Source organism: Balaenoptera ricei, chromosome 8, assembly GCF_028023285.1.
Source record: "Balaenoptera ricei isolate mBalRic1 chromosome 8, mBalRic1.hap2, whole genome shotgun sequence".
Taxonomy (NCBI): domain Eukaryota; kingdom Metazoa; phylum Chordata; class Mammalia; order Artiodactyla; family Balaenopteridae; genus Balaenoptera; species Balaenoptera ricei.
Window position 1 is genome coordinate 76,707,562 of NC_082646.1, and position 26,371 is coordinate 76,733,932.

Here is a 26,371-nt window from a genome sequence, read left to right on the forward strand (position 1 = left end):
GGTTGATATAGGTGGGGTTATAGCAAAGAGCAAACCATCCGTGGAATGAGAAGAATGTATTCTAAGACCTCTGAAGATGTAGGTTTTATAGCGTATCCCATGTTTGGTCATCCTCATTGCTTTATTAAGCCGGAAATAAAGATCAGGTTTTGACTGAGCAGATATTCTTGGAAATGCCTACCGGTGACATCATGCTTTGACTGGCACAGTGAGGAAAGGAAAAGAATTTGTAACCCTGCTGACATGTCAACGGATGCTTTTTTTAGAGAGACAAACACCCACACAGACTCATAGATAGGTAAAAGAGAACAGTTCAAAGCTTTGTATGAATCCATGTAAAAACTGCATATGATCCGATAGCAAGTATACACAGTTAGAAAAAGGAAAGAACAGTCCTGGCTGAAATGACTGGGAAAGGTTACACGAAGGTGGCAGGATGTGAGAGCTGAGCCTTCCAAGACGGAAAGAGAGGGAAATATTTTTTCCAGTCTCATCTCGTTCTTTAGAGAGGCAGCCTTTTCTGATTATAGTGAATAATAAACTCAATCTTTAAGGACTTCTAATCAAGTAAGGGTTAACTCTTCATTGTTAGTGAACCGAATGCATACTTGTGCACTATTTTACGTGACTGAAATGGACAGGATTTTAATAAGAAAGCCAGTTTCAGGGGCTTCCCTGGTGGCGCAGTGGTTGAGAATCTGCCTGCTAATGCAGGGGACACGGGTTCGAGCCCTGGTCTGGGAAGATCCCACATGCCACGGAGTGGCTGGGCCCGTGAGCCACAACTGCTGAGCCTGCGCGTCTGGAGCCTGTGCCCCGCAACGGGAGGGGCCGCGATAGTGAAAGGCCCGCGCACCGCGATGAAGAGCGGTCCCCGCACCGCGATGAAGAGTGGCCCCCGCTTGCCGCAACTGGAGAAAGCCCTCGCACGAACCGAAGACCCAACACAGCCAAAAATAAATAAATAAATAAATAAATAAATAAATAAATATAAAAAAAAAAAAAAAAAAAAGAAAGCCAGTTTCGGCTAAGGTAGATGCACGCCCTTTGCACTGAAGCTCTGCAGGCACCGTTATGAAATCCTCCCCATCTGAGACGGTGAGACCTGTTCTCATATTGTTCTCTCCTGGCTGTAACTCTTTGAGGCAAGAGTTTCTTGTCATGCACAAATGCTTCCCATCTGATCAAAAGCCCGGCTGGACTATTTTGGGCTTTTGGCTTTAGGGAGAATTGTTCCAGATGAGCCCAGAAAGTAATTAACTCATGCCTGGAAGGTGACACTAGCTTGTCTGAATGTGCCAAGTTGGAAAGCTGAGGCCCAGAGCCTCGCTTTGGAACTGACCCACCTTTCCTCCCTTATTTTTAGCTGTAAGTGTGTTGCTCAGATGCTGGTGTGACCACCTTTGAGAAAATAGACGAGGGAGAGAAGTTGACAGGGACGGGGATGGCTGATCATAAGCAGCCTCCTCTTCGTCCCCCTTCAGGATTTGAACTGGGACGTGAATCTCCAACCCTTTGACTGACTCCTTTCCTTCCAGCGAGTCCCACCACTGTCACCCAGATGAGCTTGTCCAACCCGACCATGCTGAGGACCCACAGCCTCTCCAATGCCGACGGGCAGTATGACCCGTACACGGACAGCCGCTTCCGGAACAGCTCCATGTCCTTGGACGAGAAAAGCAGAACCATGAGCCGCTCAGGCTCATTCCGGGATGGGTTTGAAGAAGGTAAGAAGCAAGGAGATTCACCCTCTCTCACGCTGTGCAGAGCGGTTAACAGTCCTCTATACCGAGTTCACTTCGTTGACCTAAGAGTCCACCCGTACAAGTTTCCAACTCGCCACTTACTGTGGGGCGCGGAGCTGGGGAACTCTGCATGGTAGGGTCTGACTCTTAATTAACCTCGCAGGACTGTAGGGAAGACAAAACACGGGTGAACCCTGGAGTTGACCGAGTTCCTCTCCAGGCTTCTCTCCCGTGGACTTGGGCGCTAGCTTCTTAGCATGCACCTCCATTGTGAGGCTCAGCTGCTGGCACACCATCTTGGCAATGCCAGTTACTGGAGAGTTCGTTTCCCTGTGCCAACACACCCGTATGGCTTTGGGGGGCTGTCGGCAGCCGCGCCTCCCCCCGTTGCTCCAGAATTTTCTATTTCTTTTCTCAAGCACCAGTTTTTTTAAGTTTGTTGCTTTCAGTTTTGCCCTTTTCCTTCTTTGCTTGCTAATTGGGAATATTTGGTGTTGGATTTTTATGTTTTGTTCATTTTAATCAGAATTTGGGGAGAAAACTACAGTGGGCATCTTCATCAGCCATCTTCCTAACTCAGTTCATTTCTCTTTCCTACTTCAGTCAAAGTGTGAGTTAGGGGAGCAAACAGTCAAAATGTTGGGAAGGCACATCACCCCCACCCCCAAAAGCTTCCCAGAGATGGGGATGATAAGACATTGGTGTCAGTACCAGTGACGAGTGGTTAAGAATATGAGATTATAATACCAGGGTTTGAACTCTAACTCCACTACTTCTTAGGTATATGATCTTGGGCAAGTTAACTTCACCTCTCTGTGCCTTTGTATTTTCACTGATGAAGTAGGAGTACCAGGTTCATGGAATTATGAGAATTAAATGAGATAATATATATAAATGTTAATCCAGTAATGGTAGTACCTGTTACAGCCTGAAAACTGAGCTTCAGCATTGATGTCCTGGCAGCTGGAAGTCCCCAGCCAGAAGAGGGGGGACTCTTGGAGCAAATGGAGCCCAGGCGGAGGGCCATAGCCTTAGTTGTGCCTTTTCTGCCAGGGACAGAACAGAATGGGGGTGGGGAGGGGAGGCACAGGCACTTCCCTCTGCTCCTAGCCCCTGTGAGAATGGGGAAATATGCCCAGCATCCTCCTGGTAGGAAAGAACAAATAAACTTGTGACTGTCGAGGAAACCCCTAAACAAGTCAAGAGGGAGAGAGATGCAAGATGTCAGCTTCTGCCCTGCCCAGTGTTCTTTTTAACAAAAGTTGTAAAGAGTTTAGTTACAGAGCAGTTGCCCCCTGGTTTATCTTCCTTAATTCTCTCCACTCTGATTTATGTATCATTTGCGTCCAGTGAGCAGACACTCGTCTGTAAACCCATCTGTGGGAACCCACTGGGACAGAGGATTAAGGAGGGGCAGAGCCTGAGTTACTGAGAGCGTTTTGCTGGATTTAAGAGCTAGAAATCAGTAGTAATCGTGGAGGGTACGTTGACCGTAAGGTGAAGGAGTAGGCAGTTTGTCTTTAACATTTTTCTGATCAGTGGGCGAACCAAGCATGGCCACAAAGCATTTCCCAGCCCTCCTGATAATGACTCGTGAATGGAGAGTGCCCTGTGCCCTATTCATCTGCTCTGTCCCGTGTGTACCTGAGTGAACCATGTTCAGTGCTGCAACTTGTCCAAACAAGCACACTTGACCTCATAAAGGTCCAGGACCATTACAGTATCATCATCAGATGGGTATTTTTTATTCCATCTGGAATCAAGCCGTCAGGCAGCACAACTGTGGAATATCTGGGATGTCAAAGTGACATTGATAAAAAGGGCTTGCCCACAAGCAGTGTCTAGACTTTTGTAAACCCTGATGATTCATGGTGATGTGGAACTGAAGCGCAGAGGTAAAATCAAATTTGGGGAGAAGGGGTAGAGACTGCTGTCAGTATACTAAGAAACATGTAACATCTTCATCTTTTGGGAAATTTGGCATCAGATTGATTTTATTTCTTCCAAGGCTATTACATTACCAAAACAAAATAGGGCTTGTGCAATTAGGTGTTTTTAATTCCATTGGGGGATGACTTTTTTTTTCCCCTCTTGAATGTATAAACTCCTGGTACTGCAGAAACAGTTGGGAAAAAATTCACATCTCATGTTTGGACCGAATAGAACCTCCTTATATTGATAAGAGGCAGTGAGGTATATCATATGCCAGAAAGCAGAAAGAAATTTAGGAAGAATTAGCACAAGTACTTGAGTGAGGTTTTTGTGGGATTTAATTAGCACTTTCCATTTTGAAGGAAATGGAAGTCATAAGTATGTAGATGAGGTACAGGCATGGCCCAGGTGCAACCTTTCAAGGTTATTTCAGGTAAATTAATTTCCATCAGATTCATTATGCAATCTTCAAGTCAACTTTAATAGTGCAGTTTAGGGAGATGCTTGAGGCACTTTTCAAATGAATGTCTTTGGAGAAAAAAAAAATCCAGGGACTTTACCAGTCATCCCTAAGAACTGGTACAGTCTAAATCAGTTCATATGGAACCCACAGAAACGTAGCAGCTTATTAGTAAATAACTCTTGTGTTGCAGCTCTCCTGTGTTTCTAGCCCCAGAGTTACACTTGGATTCAAGTCCTGGCACCTCCACTGTTAGCAAGGTGACTTTGAGTAAGGGACTTGACCCTGTTCAGCCTATTTCCTGTTCATTAGAATGTGGAAAATAAGTATAACTGTACCTACTTCAGAGGATTGAAGTGAAGATTAGGTGAGATAAATCCTGGAAGGCATTTAGCAGAATGACTTTGAAAGGGGTTTATAGTAAGTACTCAGTCAATGGTAGCTATTGTTATAGTTGTCGTGTTTTGTTTTATCCTTCTCCCCATGGGCCATTTCAACCCCATTTTGTTTATGGCAAAGTTGAACAGAGGAAGTGACCTGGGGACTTTTTGCAGCCAGAACTATGTCCTAAACTCCTGATTCTCAGCCCTCTGTGTTTCTACTCAATCCTGCCTTACACTTGTCTCTTCCTTGGCCACAGCTGGGCTTTCTTACGTGTCTGAAGCAAGCCCTGAACCTTCATCAGTGTGGTCTCCGTTTTCAGTTATGCTTCCTTCGCTGGTTGAGAGGGCAGCCCATTAGCCATCAGAACTGCATCTCATTCTCACCGACTCTTTCCTTCCACAGCCCCCAGTGGCAGAGCGAGAACTAGAGTGCAATACCCAGACTCACTTTCTCTCTCTGCTCCTGACCAGCTGTGTGTGCTTGACCACATGGCTTAGCCTCTCTGGACCTAAATTTACTCCTGTGTTCATTAGGGATAGAAATTCCTGCCCTGTCTGGGAATATTACCTACAAATTCTCTATGATGATGAGGATCACTTCAAACAGTAGTATGAGGAAGTGCTTTGATTAGTATGAAGCTGAATATATACATATATCTACGTCTATATCTATAGACGTAGATATATGTGTGTGTATATGTATGTATGGTGCCCAAGTGTGACAACAGAGGCATTTGTTTGCTTTATTGGCTGGAATATGCCCAGTTGTCTCATTCCATCTTGTGATTTCACCCCTACCTGTGCCTTCTAATTCTTCTCAAACATGCACTTTTTGCTTATTTGGTCCCAGATTGTGCCTGTGTAGATTGAATGAGGGGTTTAGGAAACCATTCTAAATATACCAAAAAGCTTTACCCAAAACAAAAAAAACCCTCAGATACCAGTAAACAAGGTCAGTCAAGGGCAAAGCCATCTCCAGATTTCTGGTCTGCAGATTCTCTTCCTGAATGCTGTAGGACCTTAGGCAGGTTGTTTAACCTCTCTGGGTTTCAGATTAGTCAGTGGCAGAGAAGGCCTAGGTATTCTCTGTGGTTCCTTGTATCTTCAAATTTTTGGAGGTACAGGTATAGGGAGGAAGCTGCAGAGCATGCTTTTGCTGCTCTGGCTTTGTACGTCTCATAAGCATTCTGTCGTCCAAAAGTACCCCGGCCACATAACCCAGGCTCTGCCTTGGCTCAGTTTTCTTGAAGGAGGGCCAACTGCAGTGGTTCAGGCAGCCATATTCAGCTTTGGGTTGATCTGGAAAGCAAGGACTCTTTCTTTGGACCACAGCCTTGCTGTTGCTATTTACAAGTGAGAGGAATTAATTACAGAGGAAAATAATTACCTCCACCCGAAGCCTATGCTCCTCTCTGCCTGCGGCCCCAAGCTTGCCCTGAGGTATCGCTGAAGGCAGTATCAGTGAATCCATGTGTATGAGGTAGAGAAATAGAAGAGACAAACCTCCGTTTTTCAGCAGCCCAAGGCCACGCAGCAGCCCTGCGCAGGCCTCTGGAGCGGGCGTCTGGCAGGGCGGTGTGGTTGAAGGATGGCTTTCACCTCTCTTCCCTCAGCTTGGCCTCCAGCATAATTTCCCCCCTAGTGTCTGTGTCCTGGGGCTAAAGTAACTTACCCCTTTGGACCGTTAGGCCCCTAGGCTGGGGCATGAGAGGCCTGTCTGTTAATGTGTGGACATATTAACACTGAAAGCCATTATTGGCCGTTAACACCTTAAACTGATCTTTTACGGGCATGGGCCAGATGAGTCATGGATGGAGAAAGAAAGGAGGAAAAGATCTAGGACCTTGGGCATTGCTGAAGAGGGTGGATCTGAGTGGCGGTGTAGAGATAGCCTCAGAGCAATTGGCACCTTCTAAGAGAGAAGATGACCAGAAACACAAGCCAAGAGCTGTGTGGGTTAGAGGAGGGAGGAAGCCCATCCCGGTGGCTGTCGGGGAAACGAGATAGGGCTCCAGGAGAAGATGCTCTTTGAGCCGATCCTGGTGATTTGGATGGGCAGGAATGGGAAACTTCCTAAACCAAAGGAACTGAAAGGGCAGAGACTCTGAGACGGCAGAGTACCACGCAGGCCATGCTTGAGAGAGCCGTGCAGGATTCAGAGTGCGATAGGAGCACCTAAATGAAAGATGGGAGGTTGGAAGCTTTGTTGGGGCGACGGTGTGGAGGCACCGGAGTGGTCGGCTGAGCCGTTGCTGGGATATCTGTGGGCAGGTAGCTTCTGCCAACCGCTGATCCAAGTTGAGTTCACTCCTTGGGTGGTAGGTGAAAGCCGTCTAGTACACATGGAAAGTTCCTCCCCAGCCTCCCACTCTCAGACCGCAGGTGAGAGCGCAGTGTGGGGTAGAAGCATTCCACTCCTGGTCAGGGAAGCTGTGCCCCATTAGAAGGTCTGTGATGTCTCAACAGGCATATTTCTGTCTTTCAAACAAATTGTTGAGAGATTACTAAGAAAATGTCATTAAAGAATCTGGTTTCCAAGAAGAGAAGTCAGCCAGAATACCTAGTCCTGGAAAAGACCATGGTTCAAATTACATGAAAACAGAAAATAAAATGTCTCCATTGGCTGGGGGCAGGAGGGGGTGAGGAGGGTACAAGGATGGTACCCGAAGTACCAGTCACAAACAGAAAAGAGGACACTTTGTAGATATGATAGAAATCAAATGAAGAATCTATGTTTCTGTGGATATGTTTTCTAAACAATGTTCTACCACAGGGTCATCTAGAATGAATTTACCATGGCCAACAGCCAGCCTCCTATGCTCAAAATAATCAGCTCGTCTTTTTGCTTATACAAATGGCAGATGCTAGCAACCCAATCTTAACCCTAAGGGGATACGTTAGAAAAAAGAAAGGAATAAAATATGCTGGAACAGAGCAGGTAAAAATTGCCTCTGGGTAACAGAATTATGAGTCACACAGGTTATGGCAGTGAAAATGCTTCTTAACATTTCTCTGTACTTGAAACATTTAGCTTAGTAATTATGTGTTATTTTGATAGTTAGAGCAGGGGTAGTATTTAGAATGTTGTAAGAAAAAAAAAATGTGGTAATAGAGAAATGACTCCCATAGAAAATTATTCCTTACTTGACACCGACGTGTCACCAAACCAGGAAAGGTTGGGTCAAGGTGAGGTTAAGTTGCTCCAAGCCTGGTAATGTCCTCTAATGCTGAGTTTCTCCTTCCCTTCCCCTTTTCGGCTCCAAAGTAGCCAACTGTGCAATTCACCTTTTCTTTCTTTTCTTTTTTTAAACAGTTCATGGTTCCTCACTCTCCTTGGTTTCCAGCACGTCATCAATTTATTCTACAGTGAGTATAAATCAATGCTGTGTGGCTATGTGTGTCAAAAATAAAATACAAGCATGTCTCCTAGAGAGAGTATTTCCATTATAAGGGAATCAATTAATTAGGGAACAAGGTTTGAAATTCACGAACAGTTACTGATGTACCAACCAATAAATCAGGAGGTGACTTTTGTTAAAGTGGCAGTGTGCTTCGAGTGGTAACTAGTTAGAATGTATGAGATGCCTTTTTCAACTTTGTGTCTGCCTCAGTTTCTTTGTCTGTAAAGTAGAAAGAACAACAGCCCCCCTACCCTGTGGCGTTGTAATGAGAATTAAAGTTATGAATATTACTGTTCACTGCAATATAAATTCCTTGAGGACAAGGACTTTTTTCTGGTTTTATTCCTAGTGCCTAGAACCGGGCCTAGCATATAGTAGGTGTTCAAAAAATAGGTTTGCATGAAATAAGAAAATGCACGTAAAGCAATGAATAGAGTGTACGCAGCACAGAGGAAGCTCTCGTAAATGATAGCTGTCATCAGTGAGAGGTCTACTGAACAAAAGCCAAACTTAATCAAATATAGTACTGGATTTATTCAGTATGCTTACTTTTTATAGCTATGTGCATAACTATCTTAAAAACGTTAACTCGGGAATTCCTGTAGGAAAAAAAACATTTGACTAATTAGGAATTGGGAATTCTTTAGCCCTTAATTCCATGGAGGACAGATGTTTTAATAATTCAGTATTTGGTAATGCCAGTTTTCTCGGCTCTGTAGTGGGACAAACTGTAGATAGCCCCCTGTAAGTTAAAGACCATCCCAGAATCAAGTCAAAGAGCCCAGGGCCTGACTGTTCTTTCTTAGGCCTGTAGTGAGCAAACAGACTTCAGTGGTTGCCGACATGGTCTGATTTGAAGGACCTAGAAACTTTCTCTTCTGCTCCTACCCACCTTGCCCCTCCAACTCCACAGGACCTCTTTGCTCTGCTAGTCATCTTGTCTGAAGTTTTGTCAAAGTCCTGGCTTTCATTTTAAAGACTTTATATATGGTAACCTTGGGAAGGGGTTATTTAAGCCGTTATCCAAGAAAGCATAGGGATGGCCTTCTAACTATCAGCTATTGCATCTACTGAGTCCTTTCCTCTAGAATGAAGCTCTGTGACATGGGTACCAGACCAGAGGTGGTACTTTTCAGCCTAGATTCACTTCTTCCACAGTAGTTACTGGCACCAAGTATTGATATATGCCAGGCTCTGGGCTGAGCCCTGAGGACGTGGCTTAGGTGGAGGAAGGAGCCTGCTTCCGAAAGAGGAAGCCAGAGGCACAGAGGGCACGGGGGGCATGTGGAACTCTAGTTTCACAGGGTTGGTGCAGTGCAGTCATACCAGACATTTCAGTGCCCAAGCCCCATGTATTCCCAGGGAGTTCCCAGGGTTTCCAGTCAACACACTGTTCATTCAGAAAAGTGAAAAATGGGGGCTGGCCTGCGTCAGCCAGCCTGGGAGGGAAAGAGCACGAGCTCCTCCACCTGTGAGAATTCAGATGCAGGAAACCATCACTTGCAGTTCCTGGCTGCTTCCCCTTCACGCCAACCACCGGGAGTTCTTAGAGCTACAGGCCTCTCTTTCAGTAGCGTTTGTTCTAGGCGTGTGGACCTGAAGTTCGTGTTTTCATGAAATTTGAAATTGTCCTTTCTGAGTTGATATAAATTCACAAATTACCAAAGACCTAATAATAATCATTTTTAATTCCATGTTTATCTGGATAGCAAGAGACCCGAGGCCTATTCATAGTTTTCCCCTTACTGTATGACTTTGGACAAATTACCTCCTTATTCTGAGGGTCTCTGTTTTGCCCTTGGCCTCAGGGAGCTCGGCCAAGTGGTCTCCGAGGTCCCTACAACCTCTGACATTCCACTAGTTGGTGAGTCAAAGGTTCCCATGTACTGTTCTTTATATGTGCCTTCTCTGAGAATGTAAGTTGCTTTTGCGGACTTTTTACAAAATACTCTAACCTTTGAATATTTTCATGATGGAGTGGTATGCTAATTCCAAGGAAAACTGCAAGTCTGGCCAGGCAGTGGTGTGTGGTCCCTTATCTATTATTAGCTCCTTGGTGATGATGAAATTCAGAAACAAATGCTCAGGCGCCTTTGTAAATGAAAAGGTAAATAAGTTCGTATTTGCTGTCTAAAAAGAGATCTTTGGAGCGTCTTAAGTTGCCACCAGCCCAGACCAAAGAGTCTGTTTAAGACCAGAGTGTTTTAAAGGCTCTTATTGGATGATAATAGGCTTTCTCCCCCCTGAAATCTCTGTAATTCTTAGATATTCAAGAATGTTCATTCTGGCTGAAATTTGCCTGTAATTTTAATTACAAAGGAAAGAAAAGACAGCCTGATGCTAAACAAATGCCATGAAGAGGTCATGGCCGGCCCTTGGAGTAGAAAAAAACTGAAGAGGCCACATCTGGCATCAGATTTGCTTTCTTCGTTGGTAAGGAGCAACAGATGAGTTCCCAGGGGAACTGCCTAGTGGAGAGAGGCCCGGAGCTTCCCTCGGAGTTCCCAGATGCACAGAAGAGCAGCAGCAGCTGGGGCAAGATACAAAACACATGATTTCTCCAGGCTGCTGTTGAGAGCAGGATTCCAGCCCCAGAGACAGGTGGGCACCGAGACAGACAGTGGCAGCCGCCCAAGGCAGGCTGTTGATAGAAGTGTTTAGAAGTAGGGCTGGTTCTCCTTGGATGGTTCAGCCTGCTAACAGACCTCCATTTGCCTCCCAAATGTTAGATAGCTGTGACGTTATCACCATTAACTTTTCTCCTTTGGATCAGACTCAGAAGCCAGGGCCTTATTTCTGGAAGGCCTCCAGGAGAATGTCGCTATAGTCAGAGCCGGAGAAAGTGCTGGTTAAGATCCATAGGCTCTGGAGCCAGACTACCTTGGATCCAATCCCAGTTCTATCACTTATCAGCTGTCGCCATGAGCAAATTATATTAGTACCTTCTGAAAGGGTTGTTATGAGGATTAAATGAATAATGAATGTCAAGTGCTTGGAACCGTCTCTGGCATATAGTAAGTGTTCAATAAAATGCTACTTATTATTACCAGAACGTAAGCAACATAAGATGTGAGGGACTTGGTCATGTTCACAGCTGTATCCCAGGTTCTTAAAACAGTGCTTGACACATAGTTAGAAATCAATAAATATCTGATGGTGGTGGGGATGAATTGATAGACAGGCAGATGGACAGACAAGGAGAGATGGCTGAATATTATCAGAGAGGGAAGAGTAAGCCCTGAGGACTTCTCCAAACCTTCTCCTGAAAGTGTTGCTTAGATGCGGAGATTGTCCAGCTGTGTGACTTCGGGCACGATATCTAACCTCTCTGAGCCTCAGATGGAATACAAACCTACTTTGTGGAGTTACTGCAAGGGTTAACTGATTTGGCCCCAGTGTACCTAACAATTACTTACTGTTGTTAGAAGCCAGCCTGGAGGGAGGGCCTTCTGGGGCAGGACCAGGAGTGAGGGCGGTGGGAGCAGGATGTGAAGGGCGGTCAGACAGGAAACGGCTACCCACCTGTCCCAGCTGTTAGGTATAGAGACTACGGGGCCTAACAAATCATACGCCTCTGCATCCTGAACTAATAGAGAGGTAGAAACCAGAAACCAGATGCTGACTTTTTAAAAGAATGGGTTTATCACTAGTGAAATTGGATTAGGACACACATAGAGGACTCAAGGACAAAATAGGGTCCTTCCTGATTTTCACTCACCTACCTGGCTCCCAAGTCACTGTTCCACCCCAGGGAAGTGCAGATGGCGGGGTGTGGAGAGAAGGGCAGGAACACTTCCAATATTTCCAAGAAAGGGTGTGTTTGCAGGGGCAGTTGGGGAGGGTTGGGGGTTTCTTCATTTATGGACCCCCCCCCGGGAACCCCAGAAGAGAGAAGGAATAGTTCCCCCAACCCATGTGGGCTCCCCCTATGGGAAGAGATAAGTAGCTCGTAGTCTCTGGCTGGCCGACTACTGTGTCACCGCAGACCCAGGGCCCAGTATGGCAGGCTTTGCCAGCAAGAGGGCCTACGGGCTTTGTCTTTACTCCCCAGGGTCACAGGTAACTGGGGGACCAGAGATGGAGCGGCAGGAAGGTACAAGCCACCTTCATCCTTACAACCTGGGGAGTCACCAGGCTGGCTGACAGGGCTTCCCAGCCCCCCTCACTTCGGGAAGCTTCCTGACCTGCTGCTGTTTCTGCTTCAGTGCCCTAGGGAGATGAGAGGGAGGGATAAAATGGGGCAGAATTCATCTATGAGCCGTCCTCCCTGCCTCCCAGGTAGGATTGCCAGATTACATACAGAATGCCCAGTTAAATTTGAAATTCAGGTAGACAACGTATAATTTTTTAGTATAAGTATGTCCCCAATATGGCATGGGACATACTTAAACTAAAAAAAATTCAAACTTAACTGGGTGTCCTGTTTTTTTATTCGCTAAATCTGGCAACTCTGCCCTAGCTTATCCCCTTCTCCTCCCAGCTTCTCCCTGTCGTCATCTCCACCTGGGAACAGGGGGCTCCTCACCACCAAAACAGGAGCGTATTTCATAATCCTTTCTAGTTTCTTAAAATAATGTGCTGTTCATATTTGGCGTTCCTGATTGGTCATATTAATTGAACCACTTGATCCAGAAAAGTCCATCAGGAAAGAAACTAATAAATCTTTAAGACTGCTCTAAGTGTCCAAATATGGTACTCCCTGTAGGCAGGATTATACTGTTCTTAGTTCCTCAACTGGTCTAATTTCTTCTATGTTTTTCTTTACAGCCAGAAGAAAAATGCCAGTCAGAGGTAAGGAAGAGTTGGCTAGTTGGATTTCATCTTTCGCTATTATCAGTTATTTCTCCCAGCTCATCCTGTAAGTAGACTCCCAAAGCAAGTAACTCTGTCCCTTGTTATCTTTAGATTCGCAAACTACGGCGGGAGCTGGATGCCTCCCAGGAGAAGGTTTCCGCTTTGACCACCCAGCTGACAGCAAATGTGAGTACAGACCCAGGGCGGTAGCCATTGCTACCTCTGAGCATTATAGAAGCAGTGTGGTATAATAAAAAAGACATAGGCTTTAGCATCGTGGGTGTGAGTGTCAGCTCTGACACTTACTGGCATTGTGCTTTGGGCAAATTCTTTAACTTCTGAGCCTGCCTTTGCTCATCTGTGTGTTGGGGAATGATAATATTTAGCTCTCAGGGGTGTCATGTGATCAGTACCTGAAATAGATTAAGTGCTCAGAAATGTTCGTCTTAAGAGAAAAAAAATCTAAGGCTCCACAGTAAATAGCTGACTGCTCTGTAATTGTAATATACACAAGTACGTGTTCAGGAGGCACTGCCAACTGGCATTCAATTCAGCAACTGTTTGAGTGCCAACTATGCCCCGGGTACTGTGGGTTCAACAGCAAAGCAGGCACAATCACTGTCATCTTAGTGTTCTTTCTCTGGTACAGCAGAGAGACAAAACAGTTTTGCTATAACATGATAGCTGTTGTGATAGCAATAAAGGGTGAAAGTTGCGGGAATATATAGGAGGAGCACCTAGATCAGTCTTGGTGGGGCTGGAAGAAGGCAGGAAAGGCTTCCTGGAGGAGGTGACATCTGATGAATGCTGTGTAGGGGAGGATGCATGGGAAGGACAGCATTCTAACCAAACAGTAATTCGTGCAAAAGCCCACGGTGCATTTGGAAACTGTAAATAGCTCAGTGTAATTAGAATCTATGGCTTGGATGTGGGGAAGAGGCTGGGGTGGAGGGGAGAAGGAAGTGGAAAGGAGGGAGGCATCGAAGAAAGGCAAGGGTCAGGCCACATCCTGAAGGCTCTCAGCTGTTAGGTGGTTAAGTCAGCTTCCTAACTGTGGTGTGGTTATAGGATTTGAGGGGTCAGAGTGGAGGCAGAGATCTCCTACCCCATCAGATCAGTCTATAAAGGAGGCGCAGAGCCGTGAGTTGGCGAGGGCTGAGGCTCAGAAGGCAGGGCCTGAGGTTCTGGAAGGTGCTGAGATGCCTCAGAGGCAGGGCTTCCTGCTTGGGAGCACACAACCCAGCTTGAGATCACATATCCGTGTGTGTGAGCCTGTCAGAAAGCCACCTGCGTGACTCCCAGCATGCTGTTAAAATGAAAAGCAACTTCAAAAGCTTGTCTTCTTTGGACCAGGAAGGTAATTGATATTTATCTGCAGCTTTTGCCCACATAATTCCTGGCTTGAGCCTGAGTCTACTCAAGGAAACTTTCCAGTTCACTTTAAAGTCTGCGCATGAAGTGCCTAGCACAGTGCTTGACCTTGATTATAGGCTCAGTCATTGGTAACTACCCATAACTATTCATTCTCCCGAGCTCTCTTACATTTCTGGAAATCTTTGGGGTTTTTTCCAAAACCCTAATATACTAGGCTACTGTGTGTTTTATAATCCTTTATTTCCTTGACTTCTTCCTCCGTCGGTAACTCTATCCAAAGAAGATCAGAAATTGATGTTAGATCTGAAATTTGAGGCTTAGAGCCTAGTTAAGACGGCAGAGGTATTCTTCTGTGGGTAGTCTTCATCTCAGTAACCAGATGCATGCATTCGAATCCAGCACCTACCCCAGACCCGGTGAGCCAGGGGTCTCCTCGAAACATGTGAGGTTTGACAGGTGATTTGGAGCTACTCCCCTAGTGAAGAATTACAGCTGCCAATGGCTGCCCCTTACTAATGAAAAAATAGTAAGTAATTTACTTATCAGTGAACTTGGATTAATTCCTCCAGTGACCTCATGCTTCCCCAAGGGACCTTACATTGGGCCATTTGGAACTATCCTCTCTGATCAAGAAGAGTGAGATCTCTCACGTATTATTATTATTTCAGAAGTACGTTTTGCTCTTCACAAAAGCCATTGAATCCAGTATTGTTTTCTTTTTTCTTTTCTTTTCTTTTTTTAAATTAATTAATTTATTTTTGGCTGCGTTGGGACTTCATTGCTACGCACAGGCTTTCTCTAGTTGCGGTGAGCGGGGGTTACTCTTCGTTGTGGTGCGCAGGCTTCTCATTGCCGTGGCTTCTCTTGTTGCGGAGCACGGGCTCTAGGTGCATGGGCTTCAGTAGTTGTGGCACGCGGGCTCAGTAGTTGTGGCGCACGGGCTTAGTTGCTCCGCAACATGTGGGATCTTCCTGGACCAGGGCTCGAACCTGTGTCCCCTGCATTGGCAGGCGGATTCTTAACCACTGCGCCACCAGGGAAGCCCCAGTATTGTTTTAAAGTAAATATTTAGTCTTGCCACACACCGCCAGCAGTGCTGACGTGTTTTACTGTCTGCCATCTTTCTCGCAGGCCAAGCTGTGTTTGTTTTTCTAGGACGAACTACTCAAAGCCACCTTCTCTGAGTGTTTTTATACCACTTGTGTTTGTTTTCCTGGGAATACGAGAATGCTGCTTGCTGAGAAGGCTGTTGTGCGGCTCTAAACCAGCCTCCTGGCCCATATTTTCATAATCGAGATCATGACACAAAGTCAGTCCTTTTGCTCGCCAGCAAAATGCAATCCTCTGGTTCTTCAGAGCGAATGTGGTTCCTTCTTGAGTTGCAAAAACACTCTCTTGATAGCAGTCTTCATGGGGTCAGGTTTTTGCTTTTGTTTTTAACTGAAGGGAAATTTTGAATGCCCACAAATAGAATCTTGGGGCAATCAAACGAAGAATTGAAATAAATGGAAATTCGGTCATTTAAATTTGACCTTGTCATTCCTTTGAAATGCAAGGGTAGCAGTCATTCTTTTTCACATCCATGTCCTGGCTTCATTCACTTTGTGAATGTCTTGAATTGGTTGGCTTTTGTTCTGCCACATTGTCCCGGGCAAACTAAAGCATATCTCTTTATTTTAAAATGCAAAGGCATTTTCTCAATTTTTAATAAAGAGAGAGCGTGCAATCAGAAAGAAGCTGGCCAGTCCACTTAACATTTCTATCTCAAGTGCCCTTGCTCCCTGCCAGTTCCTACGGCCAATGGAAAAGAGACTCAGCAGTTGATCCTAGAGATGTCTTATCCTCCGTCTCCCTGTTTGATGAAGTCCAGTAACCGAGGCCTCTCACTCACCTGTCAAGTCTCTCCTCCTCAAACTGAAATGTCCACTGACCCTGACCCTCCTCACAGCACAGGGTGGCTCCTCTCCCACCCTTGTCTTCTTCACTCTGTGAGTCAGTCACCTTTTCCTCTAGAAGTTTCCAGAACCATCAGATCTCACTTCTCCCAAGAATCAAGTATCTTGCTGGTCCTTCTGATTCCTCCTGTGACCTTCTGTGTATCTACCCACCCCGCTCCTAGAACCCTTTCTTGATGTCTCCACACCTGTGTTCTCATTGTATCTTTTGTCACTTTCTCAGTCCCAAACCCCTTCCTTTCCCTGCAGTCTCTAGCCATTCCTGTGTTTTGCAATTCCTTAACAGTTTATAGGTCATTTTCAACTATATTGTTTCATTCAGTGCTCACAATCACCCTGGGAGGAACATAGATATTGCTTCCATTTTATAGATGAAGAAACTGAGGCCAGTAGGATTAGATGAGTTGTCCATTCTTTATCCTTGGTTTTAACAATATTATCAGGATCCTAGGTCAGCTAACTAATATTTCACCTACTGCTCTGTGGAAGAAGGAAAAAGGCTTAGTGTTGGGACACAGAGTTGCATCTTGCCCTTGAAGAGGGTTTCAGAGAAAGGGGCAGACAGGGAAGCATCACATTTCTCAATTCTATGGTATATATTTTTTTCATGTTTTTCACAACTCTGAAAATTGGATGCATATTTCAACTATAATTGGCGGCATTTTTAAATCTGTCTTTGTAGAACGTAAAATAATGGTGTGTCTGATGCCGTCTTCTAATAGGGATACAAAAGTGCAGGGGAGCCCCAGGGAAAGTCATAACTCCAGGGAAAACAGTGGGCAGGTTCTCTAAGGAGGTAGCAGATGGGCCTTTCGGTGGCTTTTTATTAACCCGGATTATAACAAGCAACATCTGCCAACCACTTTGTTCATTTATCCTACAAACACACTCAACGTGAGGCTCTACTGTGAGCTTGGTGCTTGCGGAACAAAAGGTCATCCTGCAGTGTAGTGGAGACTGGCGTAAATCAGCAATCACAAGAGTGTGTGTGTTTTTGTCTGTGATATCACCATGTGTACATCAGCAGTCCGGCGTGCTTGTGAGAGTGAATAGGAGGGAACCAACCCAATCTGGGGGTGTCTTGAAGGCATGCGCTGAGGTCTGTTGAGAAGGATGGGTAAAATTCACTTAGGGAGGCAGTTGGGAGAAGAGCATTCCAGGCAGCGGGGAAACAGCAGAAAGGCCCTAAGGTGGGAAGAAGCACGGGTCGTGAAGGACGTGAAAGTCTAGAGTAACTGGATCTCCCAGAGAGTGGTGAGGAGTAGGGCTCAAGAGGCTGAAGAAGTCGACAGGGGCTAGCCCACGTGGCTCCATTTGGATTTCCATCTTTAAGACCTGGCACCCTTTAGGCACTCCTACCTTGCAAGATAATGTAACTGAAGGGAAATGTGTCTTTCCCCTCCAGGCTCACCTCGTGGCGGCCTTTGAACAGAGTCTTGGAAACATGACAATCAGGCTCCAGAGCTTAACCATGACGGCTGAGCAGAAGGTAAAGCAGAAAGAATGCTTCTTCCCTCCCTGCTTGGAATTAACAACAAACCTAAAAACATTATCCTCTTTTATTCCAGAGAGTTGTATAGATTTTAGTGTGCTTGTTGGGACTGTTGGAATTGAATCTGAAAGAATAGGTCTGCTGAGTGAAAATGTGACCTAGATGGAGTGGCAGTTAACTGCATCGGCCACAGATCTTAGTCCTATTCTTTCTGCGTTGATGTACTCACACGTGCCTATTGAAAACTGATTCAACCTGATGTTTGACACAAAGGTTTCCTGCAACTCCTTCATTCTCTACCCTCCTCTAAGCTGACGACGCTAAGTTGTACTTCAGCTGAACTCGGTACAAAATGATTTGGGGATGACCACTGGTTTTTTTTCTATTCCTCAGGATTCAGAACTGAATGAGTTAAGAAAAACCATTGAGCTGCTGAAGAAACAGAACGCAGCTGCCCAGGCGGCCATTAATGGGGTAATTAACACCCCAGAGCTCAACTGCAAAGGTAAAGGGAGAGAAACAGCCTCAGACCAGCGACCTGCCTGCCCTTAGGAACCCTCCCTTGACAATATATGATGCAACCTCCCTGCCAGAGGGTGGGTGTCCGTGGCAGTCGGACAGGTCCTAGAAGGCACTTAATCCAGTTACTTCCAGCCTCTAGGAAAACAGCTGTTCCAGCTCATCCTCTTCTCTGATGTATCTCAAAATGGAAGAAAGTATATCTCTGTTGGCAAAGTGTCAAAGTATTTCATAGCCTTAACGTCACTAATGCTTTGATATTTACATATTGACCTGGGACAGCCTGAAATGGGTTCGTCTCTCATTTGTCACGGAAAATATTTTGGAAGGATTGCTTTGTCCTTGTGTATCTTACTTGGGTGGTGGGGGGAGATATGGCATGAGGAGGAGTTACGTCCAGAAAATGATATGAAGAGAACCGATAGAAAAGTAATAGTGAGAGTTAACATTTATGGAACATTCGCTGTGTTCTAAGCACCGTGCTCAGTGTTTACATTATTTCATTATTCCATTTTCTCTCCACAACACGCTTATGAGTGCAGTGCTGGTCCTGTCCGCATTGTACTGAGGGGAATACTGAATTTTAGAGGCAAGAGTCCCATCCTGAGGCCACAGAGTGTGAGAAACAGAAATGGCACGAGAACCCAAGTCTGCCCCTGAAACCAGTGCTCTTAAAGACCGGGCTGTCAGGGTCGTTCTGTGATTGTGAGGAACACTGTCTGCAAACTTTATTTTGGTCTCACTACTGTTCTGGGCAGTGTTATTTCTGGTACCACTGTTATCTCAAACGTCAGACCTCCTGGAAAAGCGAGGCTAGAAGTGAAGTGGGAAGGATTGGCAAGAGCTGGCCAGGCAGAGCAGAGGGAGAAGAGCATCCCAGGAAGAGAGAATGGCACCTGTAAGGTGGTGAGAGGACATGGGCTTGGCATGTCCAAGGGCCTGAAAGAAGGCTGGTGCGGGAGGAGCAGGGAGAGCAAAGGAGGAGGCACTCATGACACAGATGAGTATTGCCGCAACTCACAGGTGCATTTTAGCTCAAAAGAGTGAGTGTGGGGGGACCTCTAAACCTCCCCTGACTTCTGTTTTGTAAAATGGAGAGAGCCCTCCTTTAACTGACCAAAGAGGGCGTAGCACTCAGCTACCCAAGGACCTTAAAACCAGCATCACGGAACAGAAGGTGATGTCTAATGGGAAATACCTCCTAGTCCTTGGGTGTGTGGACTTAGGTGTAAATCCTGGGGCAAAGGAAGGGGCTCAAGTCAGCAGCTCCTGATGTCCTGCCTTGGGTCTCCAGGAAATGGTACCTCCCAGTCCGCAGACCTCCGTATCCGCAGACAGCATTCCTCCGACAGCGTCTCCAGCATCAACAGTGCCACCAGTCACTCCAGCGTGGGCAGCAACATAGAGAGTGATTCAAAGAAGAAGAAGAGAAAGAATTGGGTAAGTGTGCATCCAAAGAGTCTCATGGGCACTAGCAGAGTCAGGCTAGGAAACAGTGTGCCCCAGATAGAGCCCAGGCTAGCTCTTAACTTCACAACATAGACCTTTGGGAGTCAATCCAGAGAAGTGGCTTGTGGACAGGTTTCTACTAAAATCAGTGTGGTGCTCAGCCAAACCCTAGGATTTATGAAATAACGACCTCTTTGTAGTTTTTCTGTTTCATGAGACTACGTGAAGCCCTCATCTTTCATTTCATACGTGTCATTTCTTCCTCATCATATGCTGGCCACAGAGTTCCAGATACTAGAGCAAAATTACTCTTAAGTGGTTTTTTCCTTAGTTCCAAAGTCTTTTTTGGAATATGTGTCACTAGTTATCCCATCGTTAACCGTAGTCCTTATCTATTTATTTACATAATTGCCTATGATAGCATTAAATCACCCACCCTTGTCTTTGAAAAATTTTTGACCATTTGCTGTAAGTAAAAGCTTCATAATGTAGTTGTTAGCAGTTAGTGAGTGGTTCTAAATTTGGGGGGGGGGAGGCGGGGGTCATACCTCAGAATAGCAAATATAATAGAACCAGTGTCCAATGCAGTGTTTCTCCATGCTTCCATAATCCCATCGAGCTACTTGGCCTTCCATACGGTGGCCTCTTGAACAGTTTTTCCCATTCTTCTTGGGAAATTCCACTCCCCTCTCCCCATCCAATTTTTAGTTCTGCTGTCAGGGCTGTGACAGTCAGTTCTGACAGATGTTTGCTGCTCCCCGACTTCAGTGCAGGGACACCCCGGGTTGATCTGAAGCTGGCCAGGACTCACAGGGCCCCGTTTGTCAATGCTGACAGCATCGTGTTTTCACAGTAGCTTCATTGTCCTCATTCATCCCATGCACTTCCCCCTCATTTTGTGTTATCTTGGATGGGTGGCGAGGTCTAGTGATGGAGGAATCGAGGATTTAGTCATTTTACTTATTGATGACTCTCGTCGGAGGCAAGCCGAAAGGCCAGTTCAGTGTGATCCTCTCATTGTTCCGATTAAATTTTTCCTTATGTTACTAATGGCTTTTAGTCAACTCATTTGCTATGACTTAAACAAACAGAATTAACTCATGTTACTGTTTCTAATGTGCTGTTGATAAATACGGTCTGATTTAATTATCAAAGTGATGAGAATTATTTTCTATGAAAAATCATGATTATCCATTTTCTTTAATTCAGGAAATAAAACTTGTTTGTTTTAAGACAACTCTTGGTTACCAGTGCAATTGGGGAGGATGGATAATTGGCATCCTTAGAGAATCCCAAAGCTTAATTTTGTCTAATCTTTATCATCTCCTCTTCTGCCTGACATTTTACCAGAGGTTGAAGCAAGGATTTAGGTTGATGTATACCAAATCCTTCTCTTTCTGTGACTACTCTCTGGAAATATGGCCATAAGTAGGAAATGGGAGAGAAATGGGATCCAGACTCGCCCACAAGCTGGACATGCAGTTTGCTATGGGTGAAACTTTGAAGGGAGACAATTCCCATTATTTCAGAATGACCAATTTTCTGAATTTCACAATGGCTAAGAAAATGCCCAGAATACGTTTTCAGTAGGAAAAAAAGACTTTAGAAAAAGGAAATTACTTTTTAAAAGACATTTTTCAAGATGAAAATTTATTTTTTGGCCTAGAAAAATACATGCTTATCATGGCTTTCAGAGCAGACATCGCACTTTAAATTCTTTATGTTCTCACTAGAATTTTCAAATCCATCTCATGGTTTGGGGAATCTGTGATATACCAGTTCCTTTTTCCCAATATGGTTAATACGTTTCTTTAAAATATCATTTTTTTGAGCAAGAAGCAAGACAGCTAATTTTCTGCTTTTATTATATTACTTGTATAGAAGGACAGCAGGGGCTCCTAAGTATATATATCAAAAAGCTATGCGGCCATGTTGGGACCAGTGCAGCAATGAAGCTACCCTTGCTAAGAAAAGAAGACATGCCAAAAAATAATAATAATAATAAGGCTTAGAGATGACTGATAAAAGGTCAGAAAAGAGTGAGGAGTATAGGAAGGTGGGACAGTCATTTCAACCAGACAGAGAAGCTTGCAGAGCTCGGATGGTAGGGGCCTCCAGACTCGCTCTTCCTCTCTTTCCATAATAGAGGAAGATGCCCTTAATGCTTTGAAAGATTCCTGATCCTACCGGAAACCTCCTCTCTGTATGGTGTTTATTATTAGCCATGTCATGTCTGAAAAGTCCGAAGCTTTCCCTGTCACTGGCTTTCTCTGTTAAAAATTGTCTTTTTTCCTTCCCCTTCCCCATTTTTGCTTGCGTTTTCTCTGGCAGGTCAATGAGGTAAGCAAGACCAACGTGAATATCAGATACCAAGCTAACCCATCCATTGATATGACTAACCTCATCCGCATCCGTCACCGTGTCTGAGCACCCCGCTTTGTTGCTGTGTCACCTCCTCCTCCCGACATCCATCTGCTGAGCCAGGCTCTGTCTTGCTGTTGGCATCTAGTCTTGAGCCAAGAGTAGGCATGGAATGTTATCCACAGGTCCAGTCCCCTGAGCTGTCAACACCAGATAACTCTTCTTCCCTTAATGCACTGATTCGAGAGAGCTGTTGGGAACCTTTTTCATTGCTGGGGGGAAAGCGTGGGAGAAGTAATTTGCTGTTCACTCTGCATGTCTCCGTTTTGCCGAGGCCTAAGGGGTGGTCTCAGCTCCTGCCAGGCTGACGGTCTTGTGTATTCAGTTACGCAGCTCCTTCAAGCAAGCCTTCGGGAAGAAGAAGTCCCCCAAGTCGGCATCCTCTCATTCAGACATTGAGGAGATGACGGATTCTTCTCTGCCTTCCTCACCAAAGTTACCACACAACGGTTCCATGGGCTCCACTCCCCTGCTGAGGAACTCTCACTCCAATTCTCTGTAAGTCTGTCTGCCGGGGTCACTGTGGTCAGATGACATCTTTGGCCCCTGGGAACCCTCTCCAATAGGAATGGCTAGCAGTCCTGCTATGTTCCTTGGGGTCCTTTGTGTCTTGCGTTCATAAGACCGTGCATATTCTTTCGGTGTTTTAGGACCAGAGAGTTTAAAAGAGAAAGGAAACGAGTTTCTGTTCTGCTGGCCTCGGTGTGCATAATTAGTTGTCTGGTCTTGGGCAAACGGCTTAACCTCTCTTTGTTTCCATTTCTTTGTCAAATTGGGATAGTGGTTGTCTCATACTATCCTAAGAATTGAACAAGATAAGTGGATGTGAAGAGCTACAGCCAGTTGTGCTCTGACAGGGAGATGATGGTATAAGTGTTGGCAGTTTGGGCTGAAATTCTGGTTCACTTGGGTGACGGGGCTTAGAGAGATTACACTTTTCTTCTTTGATCAACATTTAGTGTTGACTCTTTCTCTGAGGTCAGCACTCAGAAATTAGACGTTTAAAAAAACAGAGCGATTCAGTGACGATTCTCTTTACCAAAGGGCTGTATATTTCGTCGAGTGATTCATCACCATGAACTCTCCCAGTCGACTGTAAATGAGTCTGTTTGTACAGAGCCCTTTGGGAACACAGCTGGTTGAGTGAGACAGGCAATTGCTCCCTTGGCCTTGGCTTAGGTGCTGTTGCCCTTGGCAGAGAGGTACACAGAAGGGAAGAGTCATCTGCTCTTGCCCAGCCAACCTCCCGTGCTTTCCACCGAGCACCCATTGAGCATTGTTCCATCAGGGCGCAGGGAGACAGTCCTGTGCCCCATCTCAAAACATGAGGCCGAGAATCTAGAGGCAAGAAGAGGTCAGGAATGGCTTGGGACAGGCAGGTGGGGACCCAGGTGTCTGCTCAGAAGGCGGCACAGCTGACTCCCTGCAGCGGTGAAGAAGATTGCCCCTGCAATAGGGCAGTCAGAGCTAGGGCTGAGTTCCATCAGAGCCCTTGGCACAACCAGGTGAGAAGTGAAAGAGGAACCAGAGCTCAAGGGGTCTGTCTGCAAAGGCAGTTCCCGCGAGATAAGATAGTGCCTGGGAGAAGAGGACCGCTGTGGCTGGGGTCAGAACAGCCAGTGAGCTAGGGTTGGACAGTGGGGTGGGGTAGTGGTGGACACCTCAGTTTCTTCACTGGTGAAAGTGGGATTTGCATCATGGGTTCTCGTGAGGGCCGGGTCAGATCCCATACGTGCAGGGCAACCTCCTTCCGATCTCAGGAGGTCAGGTCTGTGGCGCCGTCCCCAGGTCCACTCAGCCAGCCAGCCCGCCCGCAGAAGACAGCAGCCTGCGCCAGCGTCCCAAAGCCGGCTCACCAGACGGGTGCCGGAAATGCGGGTGAGACGGTGGGCCAGGCCTTGGTGGCACGTCGCCTGCACGGACTGCACACGAGACAGGCAGTGGAAGCAAGGAGACAGAGCGTAGAGCCCTGGCTTTTCTATGAACCCACCTACCAGTGAAGCATGGCCTTGTCAGGGTGTCTGCTTTACTTAGGTCAGCAGCTCCTCTTCTCTCGGGGAGCACTCTGGTAAGAGGAAGGCCCTGCGGACGGGCACTTCCATCCTGGGCAAGGGCACTTCCATCCTGGGCAAGGGCGAACTCCGAGCAGGGGGAGGGAGAGGAGTGCTGAGCGCTGGAGCGCAGTGCCCGCCTGAGGCCCTGTGTGCTGGCGTGAGGGTTAGACCAGCGTTCAGGAGTGTGAGTCCTGTTTGACCTGAAGAGTGCCCAAGAGGTAAATAAAGGACAAGCTGCCTGTGACTCACCTGCCATCATCCCAGAGCATCTCAATCCAGTTGTCTGTTTCCCGGCCAGGAGAAAAAGGAACTCCTCATCTGTTCTTTATGTGTTGGTATAAACTTCTCATACGACAGCCCATGTGAGCAGGACACTACCCAAGACGGTTCTGGAGAGACCAAAGAGAATATTAACCACCCCTGGGGATTAGGGCCTGCGGGGACGTGACACAGTAGAGCTGATTCCACTCCTGGGGTCTGCTCCGTGCCAGGCGCTGTTCTTGGCTCCGGTGACAACAGTGTACGAGACGATCAAGTCCCAACTCCGGTGTAGACCCTATATGTCAGGGGGAGAGACGGGCATTAAGCACATAAAGCTGGATAAACTAGAAGAATCAGATAGTGCCGAGCGTTCATGCTGGGAACTGAAACAGTGTGTTGGGATACAGAGTGCCTTGGCAGCGACTGCAGACGGGGTAGTCCAGAAAGGCCCCTCCGAGGAGATGACGTTTCAGCCGAGATCTGTGTGCCAGGAAGAACCCCTGGCTAGTTCTCGTCGGTAACACTAGCTGCTGTGACAAACTCAGTCGCAAAGGTCAGCGCCTTTACCCGTGACTGTTGATCTCTGCTTCCTTCCAGACCCAACACAGGTTTCCCTCATCGGCAGGCGGCCTGCCGTGTGGTGATGCCGGCACCGAGGCTGCCTCTGTCCTGCGGGCCCGTGTCCTCTGCTGAGTGTCCAGCCAGCAGGCGGGGAGGGGAGAGAGTGTGGAGGCCCTGCAGGCGTGTGTCGTGGACCAGGCCTCTTCCCACAGTCCGCTGAGCAGGGCTTCCGACCTTGGCGGGAAGACGTGACATGAGCGTGCCCGGGAGGGGAAGGAGGTGGGCCGTCGTAAACCCGTGGCCGACTCTGCCTGCCAGCAAGCAGGGCAGTCCTCCAGACAGAACCCAGAAGCAGGCCCGCTGTGTCTGAGAAAGGGGGGGCCGGCCAGCTTGGCTGCTGCGTCTCGGGCGCGTGAGGAGGTGGTGGGAAGAAGGCCTGCCGTGCAGAGGCCGGGCCCAGGACACGTGAGGCTTTGAAGCCAAGGTGAATTTGCGGCTGATTTCCTGTGTGATAAGTAGGCTTTGGAGAGTTTTCAGCAGGAACGTGAGATCATCCTTGAATATTCCTAGACTTGCCACTCGAGGACTTGGGTGTGTGGTGGCGTTGTTTCCGGCATGAGTGGGAGACACACACGGGGCCAGGTGGGGATCAGCGGCTCTGGTTTGACCGTGCAAAGTTTGCGATGCCTAGTAGACATCCCTGTGGAAATGCCAGCCAGCCTGGAGTTCCTGGAGGTGGAGATTTGGGAGACGTGGGCTCAGAGGTGGTTTCGAAAGCTGGGAAGCTGGAGGGATTCTCCAAAGGGTTGAATGGAGATGAAGAAGAGGCAGAGGGGCAAGGACTGAGTTCTGGGGCTCTCTCATACCTCAGGTTCAGGAAGAGAAAGTAGAGCAGCCAGCGAGGTGGGTGGAAACCCAGGAGCAGAGAGAAGAAACTGTTTGGAGGCGGGAGTAGTCACTGGGCCAGAAGCTGCCGGGCGGCCAAGGAGCGATGCATTCGGCCTATGGGGCTCCCAGAGCCTGTAGCAGGAGCGCTCCTCCAAACCACTTTCCCCATAGGGACTGGGGGGCAGGCGGGCCCACCCTTTGGCTCAGCAGCCCTTTCCTGACATTCCACAGAATCCAGGCACGCTGGAGATGTTTGCTTTGGGTCTGGTTTTCCAAAGCGTGGGCAGAGAGCAAATGCTTCTCTCCAGCCTTGAAGGGTTTGTAAGAATGTGCAGATCTAGACGCGAGAGGGCGTTCAAAGAAGAAACCAAAGGCAGAGGAGTCGGGGCTCAGAAAAGTTCCTACCCCGTGGGCGGAAGGAATGGCCATGTGGGAAGGCAGTGTTTCCCACACTAGGGTGTGTAAAGTTAGGTATGCTCCCAACCCTGCCTCCTGGGCATGAGGGCAGGAATATGCTGGAATTAAGTGTTAGGGGCTGAGTAGGAAAAATTAACATCAGGTTGCTTCAGTAAGTGGTCCATAGAGGGGACCCGTGTGTGTTCATCCATGCCTGCTGGGTGAAGTTCAGGAGCTTGCGCCCTGGAGTTAAGCAGACCCATCAGACTTGTTTCTGATTCTCACA

The 26,371-nt window shown here is 46.9% G+C and overlaps 1 protein-coding gene across 13 annotated transcripts in view; it reads left to right on the forward strand.

Moving 5' to 3' along the window:
- Nucleotides 1–26,371, forward strand: part of NAV2 (neuron navigator 2) — a 411,390-nt gene that overhangs the window by 341,340 nt on the left and 43,679 nt on the right. For all 13 annotated transcript variants that reach the window (XR_009504671.1, XM_059931256.1, XM_059931258.1 and 10 more), the window contains 8 exons: nt 1,539–1,727; nt 7,834–7,886; nt 12,689–12,712; nt 12,827–12,901; nt 17,450–17,533; nt 17,930–18,041; nt 19,350–19,495; nt 22,251–22,423. Coding sequence is in view for 12 of the 13 variants with exons in the window: in XM_059931256.1 (XP_059787239.1) it covers nt 1,539–1,727; nt 7,834–7,886; nt 12,689–12,712; nt 12,827–12,901; nt 17,450–17,533; nt 17,930–18,041; nt 19,350–19,495; nt 22,251–22,423 (856 nt within the window). In the remaining variant the exon portion in view is untranslated. The remainder of the gene's footprint in view (nt 1–1,538; nt 1,728–7,833; nt 7,887–12,688; nt 12,713–12,826; nt 12,902–17,449; nt 17,534–17,929; nt 18,042–19,349; nt 19,496–22,250; nt 22,424–26,371) is intronic.